Raw genomic sequence first — 13,826 nt, 5'->3', positions numbered from 1 at the left:
TGTCCCTTAAATACACTCACCCACTGACTCAAGTCCCTAAAGAAAAGAGCAGATTTTATGAGCAGAAGGACCAACCTCTGGGCAGGGGCTCTGCTCCTCTGTGCACCTCCCCTTGTCGCCCCATTAGGCGGAACCTGCCGATTACACTGTTTGTGTTTAATCCACATGGGCGGAGCCTTCCTGCACACCTCCCTGCCCGCAGTCCGGCCAGCAGGGGTGGTGACAATCCATCCACAGAGGTCAGGACAGGGTCAGGATTAGAAAGTCACCAGGAGATTCCGGTCTCCCCAGAGACTACAGGGAACAGGGTTGCCCACTGTGGCCGATCCAAGGGCTCCTTTGGGCTCATGCTAGCCTGACGTCCCCACAAGGAGGAAGCCCTAAGCAGCCAAATTGAAGACAAGGGGCCACCGGAAGAGAACCTGAGCAGGCTCCCAGTGGCGGGCGTGAGGGGAAAGCGGGGAAAAACACTAGTGCCATTCTAAGTGTGTCTGACACCCCCCAGTGCATGTGCACCCTTCACAGTGAAACCAATGTCTCGTCCTTTCTTCCAATGAATGCCAATAATGTCAGTCCTGACCAGTGTATGTGACAACAGGACGGTCCCCTCACTCAGGCTCTGGGCTGAGCTTCCTGCCACACTGAGCCCCGAATAGCATGTTGGATCGGCCACCCGCTGCGCCCCTGGAGCTTAGCTGAAGTCCCCAAACACCTGGCTCCCCAAAGTGCCACAGTTTTATGTTCTGAGCTGTCAGCATCTTTGCTTCCTTTGAAGTAGCAGGTATGGCTTATGCATCTCATCCACATGCACGCACTACATACAAACACCACATACATAGACACATCACAGACACAGACACAAACACCACACATACAAACCCACAGGCGCCCACTGCTGTTTGGAAATATAGGAGACTTTTCTGATAGCTTTTTTCCTCTTCTTACTCATTCTAAAATAATCATGTGGCAGTATTAAAAAAACAATAACTCCAAGTTCAGGGAAATCAATGCAAACAGTTTCTATAGCCGTCATTCCTTCCTGGCTCCAAGGGGCAGAAGGCACGCTGGGGCAGGTGCTCACGTGTTCCTCCGTCTAGATCTGCTCTCAGAAAGCTGCTCACAGAACACACCACGCACGTGAGGAAGGACAGAGGTTCCTATCACCAACATCAACACCGACCTTCCCAAAACTCCAGAAGGTCTCCAAAATTCTTCCCTAAACTGTGGGTGTGCATAGTTATTCCCACTTTCTAAGTGCCAGAATTCTATAAATCTGAAAAACAAACAAGAAGTTGTCTAAACTTTCTTCAAAACATCCCTATCAAATAAAAACCATGACACACAGTGTGGAGAAGGTCGGGCCACTGAGGCGAAGGGGGCCCCAGAAGGGCACACTCATTGCATCCTAAGCCTCGTCCAGGTGGCCCTCATGACAGGGTCCCTGGTAGCCAGATGGGTGGCGCAGAGCCCAGCAGGGGCACAGGGGCTTCATGGACACTGCCCCACTGGCAGCCTGACCTCGGAGCCCCCACCCTGCTCAGGTACACGCAGGAGACGGGAGAGACTTGCAGCATTTGAGAGAGAGAGACGCCGTGGAGAGAGAAAGGTAAAGAGAAAGATGAAGAGAGAGGAGAGGGAGGGAGGGAGGGAGAGTGTGGTGGAGAGTGAGCTGGCAGGCTTAGGGTTTTGGTGGTGGCAGGTCATGCCAGTCTGTCAACCCCACTGATTGCATAAGCGACAGGCTAGGAGACACTTGAGCCAGGAAAGAGATCACGGTTCAGAGTTGCCTTCTCACTCAGCTCAGGTTCTCACTGGCCTTGGAAAGAGTGAATAAGCCTGCGGACTCCCTCAGGTTACTTTCATCTAATCATTAGTGTGCTCTGGGCCCAGCCCTTGACCAGCCAGGTGCCAAACTTCCCTTCCGGCTCCCTCCCCATCTAGCCTGAGCAGAAGTGACAGAAGAGGCACGTGACCTTGTTTGTAAACAGCAGGCTCTAATGAAAATCAGCAGCCAGTTATACACACCTGTGAAGACCCCTAGACAAGTGCCGCACCTCTGGTAGTTATTCCACAGTATCCCTGAAAGGAAGATTTACTATCACGTGCACCAACGACTCTGTTTCTTGATAAATCTAGCAAATGTTTTTTTTTTGTTTGGTTTTTTTTTTTTTGGTAGGAAAACAGCAAATTATTTCTAGAGGGTGGGGAGAAAGCCCTCCAACACTTAATTACACCAAACTCCCTTAGGACATTTATTCAAATGTACATTTACCCTAAAAAATAAAGTCCAGGTCGAAAAAATGCTGAGAATTTTTAAGGGAAAGTTGTAAGAATTAAAACTAGTATTTAGCTAGGCAAGCAAATGGACACCTAAAATGATTACAGATGGCCACAGTGAAGTCTTCCCCACAATAAAGTACATGCGGTCCTAGGATGGCAAAAAGACATCTGGTAGACTTCATGTTTGTGAAATTTCTAACATTCCAAACAATAGCTATATTCTGAGAAAGCATTGTGTTTAGGGACCCTTCCAGTATTGTCACTGTGATACTGACTTCAGATACGAAAACCATCCCTTCTCATTACATATATAAGTGCTTACGTTCCAGGTTTTAAAATGAGTGCCTGAGCTTTCCATGTGGCTACCTGGGTAAGCAACCCTAATCCTCTGAATCTTAACTGTTGGGGAAATTCATATACTCGGCCATTATGCACACCCTTATTCCCTTCATCACAAAACTGGCAACTTGAGATGTTTACTGTGGTCACTGATGGCTAAGGTTGAACCAATTCATTAAAATTTACAAAAATGCTTATTTTAAGAATTATTCACCGATCCTGGGCAGAAGCATCTGCTGAAAATGTACTGATGACAAATCACTTCAAAACAAGTACTGTTCCATCTTCAGAAATGCAACAAGGTAACCCGCACTGTCCCCCTCCTCGGCCGGGACCGATCCCTCCGCAAGGGTCTTTGTTCTCCGTCTCCACAGGGAGTCAGTCAGAAGTACCTACCCTTCAGTGAAGCTGGGCGCAGGGATGACAAATAAAGGCCACAGAGGACCACCCAGGGCTGGCCCCTCACTGTCCACAAGCTCCAACAGTCCAGTCCTAAGTCCTGCCACCCAGAGAGCCCTTGATCGGGCGCACCGTGCAGGGGAACCCTGGGACAGCACTGTGTGAATCACTGCCAGGGGCCAGTTCCCGCATCCACCAAGCTCTGGGGCTCCGCTTCTGTGCCCCACAAGCGTGTCTATAGGAAAGCTGGAACAAAGGAGCCCCACGGAGTTCATTACAGCTTCCAGGGCGAGCGTGGCGATCATGCACCTTTACTCCAAGAGCAAAGACACCCCAGGCAGGGAGAGAAGCCCGGTGGCCACAGCCCCAAACCATCTGGTGATGCCAGATATCCCCCATTCCGGAGGCGGAGGAATCCCCTTTCTACTGTCCCAGTCTGTATCCCTCTTACAAGGCCACACAGAGCCTGGTTCCTCTCTGTAGCTCGCCTGTGTAGGTGACATGCTAAGCCATCCCCAGAAGGTCACCCGGCCTCTCTCTCCCCGCATACCATCAATTCACAGAAAGCGCCATAGCGCAGGCTTGACGCACCTGTGCTGGTCTTCAGGAGGAGCCAGAGCCCGGAGATATCCTGGGACAGCAAAGAGATGAGGCTTAAGGTCATGCTGTCTCCCCGCCAACGCGCCGGCGTCAGGAGGCGGCGACCTGCCTCCTGGAACGCCCGTCCGGGGCGCACAAAGGAAGGCTGCAAGGCTCCATCTTTGGGCTGGCCGCCCGCAGCCAGTCCGCCAAGGGGACGCGAACCCCTGGGGCTCTGCAGGGCTGCCTGCCCAGCCTACTCCCCCAGGGCCTAGGGTTGGCCGTCCCTGAAAGGAGCCCTCGGCTGTAGCTCACTTATTCTGCCTGCGGACTGTTAACTGTTGAGACCCCGGCGGCACTGAAGCTCCCGCAGCAGCAGCTCCAGCCCTACATATTGTGTCGCCGGTCCAGACCCTCCCTGCAGGAGCCCTGCGCTTAGACGCTGTCAGTCCATTAAGCCGGTGGGGCTGCCACCAAGGGGCAGGGTCTGGACCTTCTGGCCACAAGACACCCCAGCAGGATGAAGACATGCTGGAGAGCAGCACACTCAGGCAGATGCATGATGCTGCTCTTCTGAGCTCCTTTGAAACCTGCATGTGGTATGCCCCTATATTCCTGTGTGCAAGAGGGTCCTCAAGCAGCTGGCTACAGAGCGCCCTCCAGAGGCTAAGAACACGGAAGATGTAATAGATGGGATGCTTCATAGGTGGGGATCCCTGGGGAGCTCGTTAAAGTGGAGGTTTTGTTTGGAGCGGGGTGGCACTGAGACTCTAACAAGCTCCCAGGTGATGGGAAGCCGCTAATCTGCAGAGCAGATTTTGAGCAGGAAGAAGTGGACTGATGAAGGGGACCAGTGGTGAAGGGGACCAGGTGATTGAGTCCAGTGCTGGAGACGATGCACCTGGAGAGGGCGGTCCTTCAAGCTGGCCTGGGAATCGGCTTTGGCTCAGGCACAAGGGCCAGCGCCGAGCAGAAGTGTTCATAGCCATTGCAGGCTTTGTTCCTACCCCTGCCATCGGCATACAGTGTTGCAGACACACGTTCTCCTCTGCCTGTGTCCTAGGCAGAGAACCCAAGTGGAGGCCACCTAGTCTTGCAGGCTCATGCTACTGGGGGCACTTGTCATGGCGGCAGCAGCTGGCATACACCCTGATCCATACCTCTCCGCTTCATTCCTGTCACGTGGCTCTCGTTCTGACCTGCTCTTTGCTGGATAATTCTGTTTTCTTTCTAATGGCTCTTCCTCAGCCTGAGGTTGCTGAAGTATTCTGTAAGCACAACCCTTTCTGCATTTCCCCAGGCACTGGGAACCTTGAGACATTCAAGTGCATCAGGGCACAAGCTCCTAGGGTGCAGGCAAGGCCCTTACAGCCCAGCCTGTTACAGCCCATCTCCTCCGTATGGCCAGACTTCGCTCACATTACCCAGTCCCCACGTCCCTCAGATCGCAGCACAGGTAGGTCCCTGCCTTGCTAAGCACAGCCTTCTCCTGAACCACGCTCAGGGATGGCTGAGGCCTGACCTCCTACAGAGACCATGACATCCCAAGCCCAGCTCTACCCTCCTGCCTGGAGTGCCTGCTAAGCCCCCCACCCCCATGGCACTGGACAGGACTGCTGGCACCTCAGCATCTAGCACAGTGGTGGACGCCCTTCAAATGAGCCATGGACAGCCAAAGGAGATGACTGTTCTGAGAAAGATGTTATCATACCTGAAGCTCTTCTACCAGAAGGAACATTGTTTTTAAACACAGGGATGGAGGTGCCACGTGACAGAGGGAGGGGCTACGGTGATACCTACCTAAGCACACATCCACTTTATTCCTCCTGTTCCCCACTCTGTCTTACGTGGCAGATGCCCAAGTGTCATGAGCAGTAGGACGTTTTATCAGGAAGGCAATGGCGCCTGCATTGTTCACTGTCATTTGGCCCAGAGGCCGTATGCACCTGTGCAGGGGAGGTCAGCTGACCTGAGTGCCACCATGCCTGCTCCACTGCAGAGGAAAGCTCGCTTGCACCCTTAGTCTGGAAACAACCGCCAAGGTCCGATTCGGTGCTCTGGATGAGCTGCTCCGGCGCATCAGCGCCGGGCCAGAGAGGGGAGTCACGTTCCTGGGAAAACACAGGCACGGGGTTGCCTGCTCGTCCTGTCCTTTCTTTCACCCATTCTAGAACAACTCCATCAAAACAGACCAAAGCCTAGTCCTCCCAGCAGCTCCTGACTGCTGGTGGCCCTTCCAACACAAGGGCTTCATTAGCTGGAAAGAAATGATAGACACTGTACTTTATAATGAATAGGGCTTGTTTATTTGAGAAAATGCAGCATTACTGGTCAAAATCTGCGATATGCAGCACACACTGTAGGTAACACCATACTTTAAACACACACACACGTAAAGGGCTGCTTTACAACTTGGCCCAGTATGGAAACCTGCAGCCTGAAGTGTGCGGGCTCCTCCCAACCTGGCTGCACCCCGAATTCCTGCCCAGTTGAGCTCAAATATGTATAGGACACAGCGTTAATCTTTCCTCATACAGAGATGTAAAGAAAGCTAACTAAGGCATCGAACAATCTTCTCATGGGCAAAAGTGTCCCTTCAAACCTTGGGAAACTATTGTGTAACTTTAAAATAGGCTCTTGACCCTGAATTATGCAGAGAGTACCAAAGTGCTGTGTGCTCTCCAGTTATTTTCTGCTGGATGACAAACTGGGAGGAGCCATCCTTGATTCACAGGGTGTGCCCTTATTTGCTGAGGCCTTTCCTCACCACCGGGCCTTATTTCATTGTCATGGCAACCAGGTGAGGCAAGTGTCACTGCTCAACAGTCAGCTCAATGAAGCCTCTGGAAGAATGGAAAGCTGGACATAGCAGTCACTTAGCCCTCCCCACGCCCATGGGCCCAGCTGGCCACTGTCCTCCTCCACATCCTCCTCCTGTGTCCTCACCCTCCTTCTCCTGCATCCTGCTCCCCGCCCTCCTCCTCTGCCCTTCTCCTGAGTCCTCTTCCTGCATCCTGCTCCCCCTCCTCCCATGTCCACCTACCATGTGTCCTCCCCACAGTGTCCTCACTGACCTTCTTGGGCTCCAAAATCATCACCGCTCCCGTTCTTCCTGCCTCCTGGCTGCTCCCCTTTAGGGGTTCTCTCCTCCGTTCTCAAGTCCTGTAAGCCCGGTCCACTCCACTCTCCTATCCTAACCTGAATGAACTGTCCCTACCCCCAGTCAACCCACTGTTGCAGGATATAAAGCAGGCTTCTTGGGCTCACATGCAGGCCCGCAGGAGCCGACTGCAGTGGCTGCCCCCTGCCTGCCTTGACCACCCACCTCCGTCTCCCCACTTCCACCATGAGCTCCAGCCGTGGAGCATGGCAGTGACCCTGAGCAAGGTGTGCTGGTGACTCTCCATCCTTGGGCCACATGCCACCACACCATGAGGAACCAGAAGGAAGGGCTTAGAGGCCAGTGCATTCCCCCAGAGCAGCTCAACACACACAAGCACCTCAGTTCCATGTACCTGAGTAAGTGAATCTGCAGACTCTTGTCCAGTTTGAACTAATGCTCACCCAAGAACTAAGTGGCCTAAGAGAAGAGAAGACAGACTAATAGAGCAAGCACAAATGAAAAAAAGATGGTGGATGGTCCAGTAAAATCTGGTAAAATGGTGCCCAAAACAATGGAAAGTCTCCATGTGAGTGTGTTTAGTTGGAAATGAAAACGCAACAATAGTTTCCACTACACTGAGAGCATCTTCCTAAGTAGATAATTTTAGGTGTGCTATTTATAAAAACTCATATGCACAAAAGGCAAGTTTCCCAACAAAATAATCTAATTAAATAATTAGTGAGTTTTGAACCCAATAGGCATAAACCCGGTGAAGCATAAAAATTTAACACCTCCTATTTAGTGTTGTTCTTAGTTTGTAAGAACAACAGATTAGCATTAAGAAAGATAGACAGATTGTTCCTTGACATTAAGGAAAAGAGAAACTCATCAACTGAATTTCAACACTATCTGCATAATTGCTGAAGGAAGTCAAGACTGAGACAGAGAACCCAGCCTGCTGCACTTGCTCCCATTTCAACCATGATGGCTATGAAAACAGCTTCATTAAAACTGAAACACACTGAACGTAAACTCTGGCTTTGATTCATTTTATCAGATGTGGAAACATTATGAAGCCTATTGAATCATGACTCTTCCTTAAAACATACTTTTGTAATGATAGCAAAAATGTTTTTTCATACTATTAATAACGTTAAAAAGCATCGATATTTAACCCCTCATCATTTAAACATGTTGGATCTTTGCGCGTACAGCTGACCCTTAAACTAGCGGTCCCCAACCTTCTTGGCATCAGGGACTAGTTTCTTGGAAGACAACTTTTCCACGGACTGCGAGTGGGGCATGGTTTTGGGATGATTCAAACACACTATATTCAAGCTCATCTCCTGCTGCGCGGTGTTTCCTAACAGGCCATGGACCAGTACCAGTCCCCCGCCTGAGGCTGGGGACTCCTGACTTGAACAACATAACATTAATTTGAACTATGAGGGTCCACTTATACCTGGATATATTTCAGTAAATATATATGGTATCTGTAAGGCTCTCAGTCAACAGTGGGCCATCCGTAGTTAAGTTTTGAGCGAGTCAAAAGTTATATGTGGATACTTTACCTGGAGGGTTGGCACTTCCAACCTGACATTGTTCAGGGTCAACTGTATTTCATAATTAGCAGAGTGGTACTTGTATGTAATTTATAAGTCATCACATATGGATGGGATATACACAGATACGTTTTCCTGATAGAGAAACAGCCCCGACGTTTTGCGCCCACCACATGTGCTCCCGTGCTATCTCACGCCTGGCCTCTGCCTCTCCATGCCCTTTGCCTGGTTGGTGTGAGCCCACCTCCAGGGCACTGCAGTGGTTTCTGACCCTGAGGCGGGGTTGGGCCCAATCACCTTCACAAGGGGATCATCATGTCTTGATTCCTTTTCTTGAAGAGGATTCAAGATGGCAGCCAGGTCAAATCACCAATGGTCCTTGTGGCACCGAGTGTTGTCTCCTCTGCTTTGCACGGACTTGGTCCCCAGTCCCTCAGAACCCCCACCAGTCCCCAGGTCCCACCCTGGCTCAGGGATCTGGCCCAGCCCCTTGGCTCCATGCAACTCTCTCTTCTGGATTTCTTTATCGGCCTCTTGAGGTTTTCCGTTGGTTTTAGTTTTGGTTTGAAGCCTGGAGGGCAGTCTTCTGTAAAGGCAGGTGGGGTGGCCTGCCCTCCTTGGGCTCCTCACACACTGGTTCTCAGCCTCTTAATGGGCTCCCAGCTCATAGAAGGGCTGTCACACCAAAGACAGCATGGCTCTTCCTCATGTTTAAATTCAAGATGGCTGAGAGCTTATGGCCCAAGTTCATAGCAAGCATGGCCAGTTGTCATCTACTTCTCCCCAGCTTTCCCTGTGTGCTTTCCCTTCTGCCAGAATTTTCACACCAAGAATGGCCTCGTCCACTCTTAGCATGGGCACTTTGGAGTCACAGGCTTCCTGTGACATTGTGGTCACAGACAATTCCCCTGGGGAATTGCACTGGGATATGGAGGTCCATTGACTCTATCTGTGGAGTTCAAGTGGCCAAAGGTGCTGGGGAAGGTCTGACCACCTTTTCTTGGAAGGGCTGGTTTCCGTGCAGTTTCCACACCACTTACCATCATGGGTAGCCCAAGACAAGGACAGTTGAAATCAGGTGTCCTCACAGAGGCAAAGTCATATCCATCCTCCCATCTTGCATTGCCTGTGGCAGTTCGGAGAGTCTTGGTCACAGTGCCAGGGCCAGAGCAGAGCCTACGCTGGGCCACGCCCCCCTCCTAAGGGCAGGCAGGTTCTCTGCATTCTCTCAGCCTTCCCTTATACCTTCCTTCAAGCCAATGCTGGCAGCCTGACCAGCTTGGTAAAACAAATCACCATCCCCCTCCAAGACAGCGCAAACCCAAACTCCTCATCAGGCCTCCAGTGCATTGTGCCCAAGGCCCCCGTCCTGGCCTCCTCACCCTTGCACAGCTCTGAGCTGCCCATCCTCTGAACACCACTCAATGTTGTGTTTTATTGTACTTTTGTGTCTTGTATTATGCATTAAGCTGTCCCTTCACAATCACAGCAGTGATACATGCTTTGGGATTTCCTGCAGCAGAGATCAAAGCAGCCTATGGGAACTGTTCCACTTACACTTATTTTCTGTTTAGTCCTTACTTTTATTTTTGCTTGTGTTTTATATTGCACATAATAAATATGCATGGAAATGATAGTGTGGGTGCATGCTAACTATTTTACTTGGCGGGTACCGGCCCGAACACCTTGGTTAGGGCCAGCGGAAGCCAGTGAACACCTGACGACTTGGAGAGAACTCAACAAACTCAAGGGGTCCAGGACCCCTCCTGCAGGTCCCAGAGCAGAAGTGTCACCCGCAGGGGCTGTGAGCAGGGCCTGGACAGCACCACCTGCCTGGTCTCCATGAGCCAAACAGGAAGACTCTCTTTGTCTGACTGGAAAAACAGACACAGAAGCTCCAGATACCAGCTCTCAACAATGAGCTTCTCCCCTCTTCCAGGTGGGGCCAGGCACCGAATTGTTTATCAGAACTGACCCATCAATCCCCACCTCTCTAAAAACAGTAACAACTGCTCTATTTTTTCCACACAGGCTGTGACCTGGATGGAAACGACCTGGGCAGGGAGCAGCATTCTCCTCCTCCTAGATCAACAACTTCATGCCACAAACCCAACAAACCCAGGTGGGTGCTGTGGAGCAGATACACCCTGTAGAGAGCAAACACAGCTGGAGCCTTAGGTTAAATAAAATGCCACCGTAGCCAGATTTAGGAGGGTGTAGAGACGTGACGTGCTTTTCTGAGTTGACCATGGTGAACTGGGTCTCAGGACCCAACCAGCCTCTCGATGGGAATTCTGAATTCTAAATCCAACCACTGAGCTGGGCCTCTTTCCTCTATGGAGAGCAGCAGGACAAGGCAACCTTGCATTTCAGGGCTCACGATTACTGCTCCATCCATGGAAGAGCAGGACCCCAGCCTCAGGGCTCAGAGGAAGGCTGCCCCAGGGATGGACCCCTGCAGGGACCCTGGCCACACCGGGGATGTGGAGGTGGGGACCAGTGGAGCTGGGGTGCCAGGTGCGCCTGCAGGTCAGAGCTGGAGTTTCGTGGGGGTGGTGGGAGAGGGAGGAGCAGCTCAGATTCCAGGAAGGAGGCTCGCCCATACGAGCCAAGATGTGGAAACACAAACAGCCCTGTTCTTGCAGATAGGTGGGTGCTGCCCTGTGTCAGCACTCGGGAGAGCTAAGGAGGCAGGTGCCAGGTCTAGGTACTGGGCTCCCCAAGAAGCCTGAACCCAAAGCCCATCGGATCCATATCTAAGGAAGATGGGCCTGGGACACCAGGACAACAGATGGAAGGGACACACGAGGCAACAGGAAAACCCCTTAGGAGGGATGTCATGCAATGGTTTAAAGCCGTTTTCCAAAATAAGTTTCATATCACGGGAAACACAGGAAGTCGTGGTGCAAATGGTGTCTGGTCCGCTCGCAGCTCTGCTGCGCACACAATGCTGGGCAGGAAGGGGCTCGGATTATTGGTAAGGATCTGGGGCTGGTTGCATGGCAGATACTTTAGAACACTTTATTTCTATTTTTAAAACTCTCTGAAGTAGATGCATTTAATTTTTAAATTTAACCTTTGAACTACGGAATATATTGGGTTGGCCAAAAAGTTCACTTGGTTTTTCCGTAAGATGGCTCTAGTAGCACTTAGTTGTCTTTAACTGCATTTGAAACAATTTTTTAGATTAGATTGTGACAGCTGTCACATTAGTGTGCATTTTTTAAAAACTTACTCAAAATTGGTGAATTTTCGTGCAGCCATTTTAATTTTGAAGGTGAAAGAAAATATACATTTTTGGCATATTATGTCTTATTTCAAGAAAGGTAAAAATGCAACTGAAATGCAAAAAAAAAAACAAAAACCCAAAACCCCAAAAACAAAAGATTTGTGCCATGTGTGGAGAAAGTGCTGTGACTGATCGAATGTATCAAAAGTGGTTTGTGAAGTCTCATGCTGGAGATTTCTCACTGGATGATGCTCCACAGTCAGGTACACCAGTTGAAGTTGATAGTGATCAAATCAAGACATTGAGAACAATCAGTGTTCTACCACATGGGAGATAGCCAACATACTCAAAATAACCAAATCAATAAAAGATATTGGTGAAAATGAAAAATGTGTTTTTTATTTTATGGAAAAAAAGCACACAGACTTTTTGGCCAATTCAATAACTAAAATGTGTTGAGAGTCTCAGGCCAAACCTGGGGATCTACAAGAGACTTCTGGTTATGCTGGGAAAGGAGGAGGGAGGCACATCCCTGGGAGAGGAACGGGAGGTTTTGTGGCCTTGTTAAGATCATCTCAGAGCCCTGCTGGGACGGGATGGAAGCCTGTGCCATGTGGCCAGGTTTGGAGATGGCTGGGGTGTACTCAAGGGAATGTCCTGGTATTGCCTCGTCCATGTGGGGCGTGCCCAGGATTGAAGGGGCTGTGTGGGCCAGGACCGCCTGCTGTCTCGCACATACATTAGCACACAGAGGATTCTCAGCTGCTCCCCATCCATCTCAGGTGACACAGAGAGGACATCCTCACCCTCTCTGGGGCCCCACCTTCCCTCCCTCCAACCTTGCAGGTAGTGAATGGGGAGCTCCCATTGGCAGGTGAACAGGGCTAGGAGCCAAGCTGAGCCGCCCACGCCAGCCAGCTGTGGGGTCGGAACCTGCTTCCGCTCTCTCAGCTGCCTCCTGCTCCCCTTTCCTCGGGTCACCAGGCAGAGGGACAGCTGCAGTGACTGAGAGGGAACAAAGCTAAAAGATCTGAAGGACAGAATCTTATCCCAAACAGGTGACAGGCTCGGAAATGCGACAACAATAATGATTGCAATGCTAGAGGTTCCTGAGCCCTGTACGTCCAGGACTGAGGGGATTTTAGGGAATCTTCGCATCTAGAACACCAAGGAAAGGTTTCTTCAAGTTGGTTAGTCATCTTGAAAAGGTCTTCTTTTATTCCAGGTATTTTCTAAGGCTCAACTTTTGCTGTCACATAAATTTGAGACACACACCAGCCAGAAGTGCAGATGGAGAGGCAGCTCAGGGCACGGCTGGTCATTGGCTCCAGGGAGTCAAATGTTCCTGCGGTCTCCTGTAGCAGGTGCTCGACAGGCTGAAAACAGGTGGCAGAGCAGTCGCTTCGGGATGGTCAGTCTGTTGTCTCTTTGAAAATCAAGCTTTTACTTAGAGGTAATTGTGGGTCCACACGTGGTTGTGGAAAACGATACAGAGAAGCCCCATGGACCTCATTTCCACATGGTGACATCTTACAAAATTAGAGTGAAATTACAGTATGGCATCAAGGCACAAACATGTCCTTTTATGGCTGCGTACTCATTTTTCCAAACCCCACCACTGCCTTTTTCTTTGAAGTGAGGTAGTGTTTATTTTCTTGTTGTATTTTATGTGTATTTTTATGTCAAAGGGAGAATGACTAGTCAAGTAAGCTGTTGATCTTTCCAGTGTTCTCCACTGTCCTTATTCACCTTCAGTTCCACGTAAGAGAAATACCGTATTCAACCAAAGAAGCCCATCTTTCACACTGAAGGAATTTCCCATATATCTCAATGTCACCCATGAGGCTGATCTTTTACCTGTTCAGACCTACATTCCAGCGGTCACAGACATTGTCAGCTCTAAAACGGGCTCCATCACCAAAGGAGGGCTCTAATCTCCTCCTCTGACATCTGTCTCCAACGATGGCACCATTGCCCACCCCCCAAATCCCAAGCCAGATGTCTGAGAACTGTCCTTGAGGACTTCCCCGCCCTCTCCCTATAAAGTATCACAAGTGCTGTCTGTTCTCCCCCTAAGTCTCTCCAGCCGCTCCATCTCCCACCTCTTCCTTTGCTACCACTGCAGTTCAGAACCTCATTATCTGGAAACTGGACTGTTCCAGAAAGTTCTAAGTAACTTGTTCCCCATCTCTAGACTCTCCCCACCTCCATACCATTTCCACATTTTCTTACAGAGAGAGAAGCGTAAAGCCCTTGAGTTTCTGGTTAAAAGTCAAGTTCCTGGACCAAAATCCCCCACCTGCCTGTCTAGCTACTGCCCCTGCCATTCGGAACC

At 50.4% G+C, this 13,826-nt stretch overlaps 1 protein-coding gene across 7 annotated transcripts in view; it reads right to left on the bottom strand.

Annotated features, from left to right (window-relative positions):
• The window catches only part of MCF2L (MCF.2 cell line derived transforming sequence like), a 111,955-nt gene that overhangs the window by 72,153 nt on the left and 25,976 nt on the right, over positions 1 to 13,826 (bottom strand). The window contains exon 1 of one of the 7 annotated variants that reach the window (XM_054565867.1): positions 3,610 to 3,684. The exons of the other annotated variants lie outside the window; for them this stretch is intronic. Within the exon in view, the coding sequence (XP_054421842.1) occupies positions 3,610 to 3,682 (73 nt within the window). The 5' untranslated portion in view covers positions 3,683 to 3,684. Of the gene's footprint in view, positions 1 to 3,609; positions 3,685 to 13,826 lie in introns of those variants that run through there. 7 annotated transcript variants of the gene reach the window in all.

This window comes from Pteronotus mesoamericanus, unplaced genomic scaffold, assembly GCF_021234165.1.
Source record: "Pteronotus mesoamericanus isolate MK-2021 breed Mesoamerican mustached bat unplaced genomic scaffold, CSHL_Meso_final contig_169, whole genome shotgun sequence".
Taxonomy (NCBI): domain Eukaryota; kingdom Metazoa; phylum Chordata; class Mammalia; order Chiroptera; family Mormoopidae; genus Pteronotus; species Pteronotus mesoamericanus.
The sequence above is the reverse complement of the archived record's forward strand: the minus strand, read 5'-3'. Positions and strand labels throughout refer to the sequence as shown.